The sequence below is a fragment of the Mandrillus leucophaeus genome, unplaced genomic scaffold, assembly GCF_000951045.1.
Source record: "Mandrillus leucophaeus isolate KB7577 unplaced genomic scaffold, Mleu.le_1.0 Scaffold2, whole genome shotgun sequence".
NCBI classification, from domain to species: Eukaryota; Metazoa; Chordata; class Mammalia; order Primates; family Cercopithecidae; genus Mandrillus; species Mandrillus leucophaeus.
This window is the reverse complement of record NW_012102031.1, coordinates 7446598-7454263: the sequence shown is the minus strand read 5'-3', so window position 1 is coordinate 7454263 and position 7666 is coordinate 7446598. Positions and strand designations below refer to the sequence as shown.

Genomic DNA, 7666 nt, shown 5'->3' with positions numbered 1-7666 from the left:
AAAGAAAGAAAGAAAGAAAGAAAGAAAGAAAGAAAGAAAGAAAGAAAGAAAGAAAGAAAGAAAGAAAGACGGACGGACGGACGGACAGACGGACTATACTGAGGATACTGCTAATCAACAGCATTACTTTTCTTTTTTTTTTTTTTTGAGACAGAGTCTCGCTCCGTTATACAGGCTGGAGTGCAGTGGCACAATCTCGGCTCACTGCAACCTTCAACTCCCGGGTTCAAGCAATTCTCCTGCCTCAGCCTCCCGAGTAGCCGGGATTACAGGCATGCACCACCACGCCCAGCTAATGTTTTTGTATTTTTAGTACAGATGGGGTTTCACCATATTGGTCAGGCTGGTCTCGAACTCCTGACCTTGCGATCCTCCTGCCTTGACCTCCCAAAGTGCTAGAATTACAGGCGTGAGCCACCACGCCTGGCCCTTCAGCACTACTTTCAACACTTAGTTTTGAAAGTATCCCACTGCTGAACGTCCCTTACTTGGTTAGGCCACCCCAATGAAGCAAAACAAATTATCTCTAGTTTGTGTGTATCTGCTGTAATCCTCTTCCCTACCCATCCCCCAAACTGAGTTGACTCTAAAGCAATAAAACAAAATTTAGCCAAGTAACCACTAAGGAGATACAAAATTGATGAAACAAAAGTAAGCCTTCCCTATGGTTGATTAAAGTATAAGCCTCTTTTAATCAATTAATTTGTTAAATTAACTAATGTTCTCCAGTTCCCAAGTTTAATAAAGGGATGCTTTTAACAGTCTTAGCCCACCTAAAACTAGTAAACAACTCTCTCCTATTTGCCCCCTAGCCCTTCTTCTACCAGTAGCTGAGTTGTAGGCTTACCAAAAATCACTTGTGTTTATTCACCTGCCAGTTTACAGAAGTCATAAGTTCTTATAATTATATAATTAAATGTTTTATATATATACACACATACATACACACACATCAATGAAATAAATTAGAAAAGTTTCCTTGAAAACAACTCTAATGTGAATGCTTTGTGAAAAACAAGTCAAGACACTGAAAACTTTTGCTCAAATTAGATGTGGGCAGGACAACTGTAAAAGACTGGGCAAGAAGGGGGAATCATACAAATCTAGCTACACAGTTTGACCCAAATTACTCTGAATGTCATTAAGACCTTGTTCCTCTTTAAAACAAACAAATTAGAACGCACAGATGATGCTCTGGGAGCATAGTTTATGCAAAAAATTCAAGTAGTATTTCAATCACATCTATATATAAGGACCTTGACCTCATATCAGGAAACTGAAGAGTAAACATGTATTTGTTTACATTAAAAATGCTCTATATTAAAATAAAAGTTTAAAATATTTCCCCACTTCAACCAGTTGTTAAGATTAACCCATGGCCTACTAGGTCTGATCACATTGGTTAAGAAAACACTGACTGTATTTCTTCAATTAGAGAAGGATGGCCATATATCCCAGTTTACCTGGGACTGTTTGAAACTAATTATTGGCATCACTTTTTATTCTCAAAAGTGCCCAAACTTGAATGCTAAAGTTTATATGGTCACCTTATTTATAACAGACATAAAGTTGTTGCACCAAGAGTGAGCAAGGGGCCAGCCTTAGGACCCCCATCACTTTCCAGAAAACCCTTAAGAGCCATCCCATATAAACAATCTTAGCAAAAACAGGAAGCCTGCTGTGCAGAACAAAGCCCTCTTCTAATCAGATTGCTGCTCTCAAGTTCTTCTTATATAAAAACCCTGGAGCTGATGCACACAAGTATTCTCCCACTTTAAAAATACTGCAAATCCATAAAACATTCCAGCCTTAATCAAGGCCTGGGAACACGCCTAAGCACATGCACATAAATCACAAATAAACAGTCAACTAGGAATCTAAACCACTACATGGTATCATCAATCTAAAATCCTGCCTGGCTTTATTTATTTATTCATTTATTTTTGAGACAGGGTCTTGTTCTGTCGCCCAGGCTGGAGTGCAGTGGCACAATCAAGCTCACCGCAGCCTCAATTTCCCAGGCTCAAGCGATCTTCCCACCTCAGCCTCCCAAGTAGCTGGGACTACAGGCACACACTACCACACTCGGCTGATTTTTTTTATTTTTAGTAAAGACAAGGTCTTGCTATGTTGCCCAGGCTGGTCTCCAACTCCTGAGCTCAAACAATCCTCCTGCCTCGGCCTCCCAAAGTGCTGGGATTATAGATGTAAGCCACTGCACTTGGTCCTGCATGGCCTTAGATAAAATTTCTCACTTTTCTGAACTAGTTTTCACTTATGTAAAACTGGAACAGTGTTTGTCTCCTCCACTTCCATAGAGAAACCACATTAGCAAGTATAGTGAAATGCTCAGAGTGCTTTCTAAAAGCAATGGATTGTCATCCCATAAAGCTTCTTAACAGATCGGGAAAAAAGGCTGAGGTGACCGTGCATAAACATGCAAGAGGTGGCAGGTGGTTTTCCCTGCTCCTTTCCTTCAGGTTTTTAACTCAAATGTGCTATTGGGACTGTATATAATATGATAAAAGAATCACTAAAAAAGTGAAATGCTGGTGGTACACTTGGTGCTAACAAACTCAGTAGTAATAATCTTTAGTCAGGAGTCACGGACTTCTACGTCTGTGGTTGAGCTTGAAGAAGTCTATGAAGCCCCCACATTACTTTATAATAATGTAAATGAGTGAATGGGCACATTCACACATGACCACATTTTCCTCTGGTCAATAAATAATTCTCCAGTACAGAGAAAAGGACCCTCAGACAGAAGACAAATTTCAGTTCTTATTCAGCCACTTACTTGAATTGTTGCCTTGGATAAGTCACTTTACCTCTGTGCGCTTCAATTTCCTTATCTTTCCAAAGGGAATATTTGCCTCATCTACTTCAAAAGGGGTGTTTGGAAGAATAAGATGAGAAAACACCATGAAAGTGGTCCACAGCAATCAAAAGAGTTACCTCTTTTAAAATCACCATTCAGCCACTGATAAGAATCTTGTCTGCAGACGGTTCTTATCTATTTAGAAAGGAACAGTGAAAGAATAAGGAAAGCAAACAGGCCGGTGTGGTGGCACACGCCTGTGGCCCCAGCTACTCAGGAGGCTGAGGTGGGACGATCACTTGCGCCCCGGGGGTCAAGGCTGCAGGGAGCCATGTTCATGCCACTGCACTCCAGTGTGGGCGACAGAGCAAGACCCTTTTGGTTTTGGTCTCAAAAACCAAACCAAACCAAATCAAAACAACAACAAAAAAAAGGGAAAGCAAATAAAGGCACAATTAAAATTCACCTTCACCCCATTCCCCAGTTCCTTGATTTGCTGAGCCAAAACCACGCTGAGGAGACGTAAAGATCACAAGTTCCATTTCCGCCAGCTCAGCCTGTTCAGCGACCAGTGTTTCATGCTGATAAATGCCTCCCAAATCTCAAAACACAAAGTGAGAGTTCACAAGGTTAGGCGCATTAATTAGCAGTACTCATTTGGATTCTGTATTCATCAAATACAACAAGCAGCTATTCAATATTTGCCTATTTGCACACTCTAAGATCTCTAATTCAAAGATCCAACCAGAGTACAAAATAAAGCCCATGAAAATAAACTAAAATAAACCTGTCACCATCAGAATGTGCCTCAAAGTAAATGAGCAGCTTTAAACCATGGCAAAGGGCTGTAAGAGGCCTGCAGCAGAGATGGCATGAGTAATGAATGTGCAGGTTACAGAAGTGGGCCCCTGCTGCAAAAGAAAGAAAAAATAAAGTAGGTACAATCAAAGAGACCACTTTTTTAGGCTTTAATAAATTCCTATTAACTCTTTTTGCTTAGCTCCTTATTGATCTGTAATCCCCACAAGAATACAGTACCCTTTCAGTCTTCTAAACTCAGACTTTACATCAATTAGCTTTACCTTCCTAAATCCAGAATAAGCAACATTTTATAAATAATAAAGTAACTGCATTAGTTTGCAAGACTAGATTAAGAGACTAACCATGACCCCTTTATTACATGTCCTAGGTGAAAAGTACAGGATGAAACAGAAACTGTCACTACCTCTAAAGCAGCCCATAGGACTGCAGTTCTCAAGCGCACTACACAGCAGAATCACCTTTGGGATTTATAAACATTTGAATGGGTAAGCCCAACCTTAACTTACCCAATCAGAATCTCCGTAGGGTGGATCTCCAGGTATGAGAATTTTTTTCTGATATATGACTTAAGATATAAAAGTACTATCAAAGGGCATAAGTTTCCCAGCTTAGAGAAGCTCTAGCACAGACACAAAGCAGAAAGAAAAACAAATAAATCTTTATATTCTCTTTAGATTTGGGATAAATGGCCCTATCTTTTACCAAAAGCTTTCATCTTCAATATCAACAGTGATGAACTCAGTGGGGGATGAACACAGAGATAACAACACTTCTTCTCTCCATGCCCTATCTGGGGCCAATCTGACATCAACTCAGCACCAAAAGTGCAAGAATTGGACAAATACTCTCAAATCTGAAAGGCCTGCAAACAGGTGACTACTAATTATCAACCATCCTAGTTTCTGTTTTCTTGTAGTTGTTGTTTTGTTTGTTTTTTGTTTTGTTTTTGAGACAAAGTCTCACTCTGTCACTCAGGCTAGAATGCAATGGCGCAGTCTCAGCTCACTGCAACCTCCGCCTCCCCAGTTCAAGCAATTCTCCTGCCTTAGCCTCCCAAGTAGCCAGGACTACAGGTGCGCACCACCACGACTGGCTAATTTTTGTATTTTTAATAGAGACGGGGTTTCACTATGTTGGCCAGGCTGGTCTCGAACTCCTGACCTCATGATCCACCCACCTTGGCCTCCCAAAGTGCTGGGATTACAGGTGTGAGCCACCGCACCCAGCCGACCATCCTAGTTTTTAAGATCCGCTTCAGGAGCTCTGATGAGATTCAGTGAACTTCCGGAAAGGACACTATGAACTCTTTCGTTTAGCACTATAACTCATATCCCTTGGACAAGTAGAACAATGGTAGCTTTTTTTTGGACAACCCTGTAAGGAATAATGGCATTCCAAGATATTTCTAGGAGCTACCCTTTCAAATCTCCTGAAGAACGTCAATATCTCCAAACAGCAAGGAGACAAATTTCTTTTGGAGGCAAGGTGATTTAAGCCACACCATTTCTCTAAGAGGAAGCCTTACCTGTTCTTCTATCCTAGCTCTGCTTCAACGTCATGTGCTCAAGTCTTCAAACAGCAAAAAGATAGGGAAGGCATTTTATACACTTGCCTAAACCATACTGAGGGTGGCTCGTAGGAAGCAGTTCTGCTCTGACCCATAATAGGGCCTGGGCATTTCCAGTCATCCTCCCATCTAACAAAGAAAGGCAGCAGAAACTTCGCTTTCTCAAGCAAGCCTTCCCTGATTAAAACCATAAGGCTGAATTCCCCCAGGGAGGAGAATGGAATTTTCTTGCTACAGATCATTACAAGGACTCAAAAACTCTGTGCAGGCAGAGGCTAACTGGCAGGTAATAAAGAGACAAGTCCAGCATTCAGAATTATGAAGCATCGAGAAAACCAGGTCAAAAAATTATTATGTAGCCTGGAGAAGAAAATGCAAAAGCAATCGTGACTGTGCTTGAGTAATTATTTTCTCTTATAATATCCACAATTTTAATAACATAATACTTATAGAATTTTAAAATATGCTTAATTTACATCTGTAAAAGTACATTCATTGCTGAAACAAGCCACATTCCCTTTCAAAGTAAGTAATTTCAGGAAATGTTCTCTATCACAGCAACCCTTTGATGAAACACACCACACACATACATCATCTGAGTTACAAATAGCAGATACCAACCTGGCTGTCCCGCGCTGGGAATCCATGATAACCTGGAGTCAGAGGCTCGTTCTATGAGAAAGACAAGAAAAATATCAAACTATGAGATGAAAGAAAATGTTAATAATAATCAAAATCATCCAAACTGATCAAATATAAATTCCTGCCCTGGTTCCTAAAATGTTCCATTAACTGTATTCCACCCTACCTAAGTGTATATATCTCCTCGTTAAGCCTCTACACTGGCAAAAACAAAAAACAGTATTTGCTTAGGAGCACTATTCAGAAAAACTATTTTCCTCCTTATACAGCTAAATCTGTTTCCTTTCCAGTATATCTTAGGCAGGGTGCTACTGAGACTGGGGTCAGAGTAATTCCTAACTTCATCATACACTGTGGGACTTCAGCATCCCCAGTCCCAACTCACAGTAAGCCACTAGCACCCCTAAACACTAGGATAACTAAAAACTTGTTGGTTTATTTCCAAATGTCCTGTGGATGGAAAGGGGACAAGTACCAACCCTGCTGAGAACTGCCTCTTGACCCAGAAAAGTTCTAGGTCCTCGTCTCTATCAACCTGTTTCCCCTCAGTTTTTACTTTTGTATTTATTTATTTTTTGTTTTATCCCCTCAGTTCTCTTAAATCTGGATGAAATTCAACCTCTGTTCAAGACTTTCTCTACTACTCTATATCATCCTATGGACTTAAATGACTCCTCTTAATATTTAATATTTACTTAGCTTACTTGTGCACCTTACTTTTTACATTATTTATGATTCTAATTAATCTTATTTTTTAAAGGTATATCATGTTGAGTATCTGTCTCATCTTCACTTTAAACCACTAAATCAAGATCCTTGAGGGCAAGGATGATAGCTAATAAAAGCTATGCAAACCCTAATTTAGTATAAGGTCATATAACATGAACACTCATTTCCAGCTTATTTGACCCATTCAATCATTCAGTTAACATATACTAATATTAAAATTTTCCAAGCACTGTTAGTTGACTGATGGAGTAAAAAAGACGAATAAAAACAAGGTCCTTGCTTTCAACGGAACTTTTAAATGAGGGAAGATACATGTGCACACAAAGGAGTAAATGAGAACACACAGTGCTTTTGTAATTTTCAAAGTGCTCAACATCGTTACTTAGGTATTCATCCTCTTCTTCCATTCATTTGTGCTTTCATTCCTACTAGCAGAATAGCGTAAAAGAAATTTTCATTGATAGGACTTTTGAATATAACAATAGAGTAAACTTTCCACTAATTGGTAGGTTGACTATATTCAGATATTTGATAGTCAAAAGCATGAAAGTCCGAAGACAACTTAAGCTAACTGCAGAGACCCTGTGTCTTGTTCATCATGATTTCCCTGAGATCTAGCACAGTATCTAACACATGTAGACACCCAAAAGAATGTGTAAATAAATACACGGAGCTAAATAACCAGAAAAATGTGTAGGAATTCAGTCACTGAAGCAATCATAGACAATCCAAGTTCTCTATCTATTCCTATGAACCTGTTTTGGACATTTTAATATTTATAGTCTCCTCAAAGAAAGCACATTAGACACTGAGGAAAACTGCCTTTAAAAAAAATCATGGGTACCAAAACAATCTTGTAAAAGAAGAAAAAAGTTGAAGGACTCCCACTTCCTGATGCCAAAGTTTACTACAAAGCAACAATAATCAAGAGAGTGTAATACTGACATAAGGATACACACATAAACCAACAGAATACAACTGAGAGTCCAGAAACACGCCCTTACAGTTATGTGTCATCAAAGGGAAAAGGACAGTCTTTCAACAAACGACACTAAGACAACTGGACATCCACATGTAAAAGAATGAAG

General features: G+C 39.4%; 1 protein-coding gene across 1 annotated transcript in view; it reads right to left on the bottom strand.

Moving 5' to 3' along the window:
• RBFOX2 (RNA binding protein, fox-1 homolog (C. elegans) 2) overlaps nucleotides 1–7666 on the bottom strand; it is a 262414-nt gene that overhangs the window by 223757 nt on the left and 30991 nt on the right. Inside the window, exon 2 of the mRNA XM_011978956.1 lies at nucleotides 5829–5879. Within this exon, the coding sequence (XP_011834346.1) occupies nucleotides 5829–5879 (51 nt within the window). The remainder of the gene's footprint in view (nucleotides 1–5828; nucleotides 5880–7666) is intronic.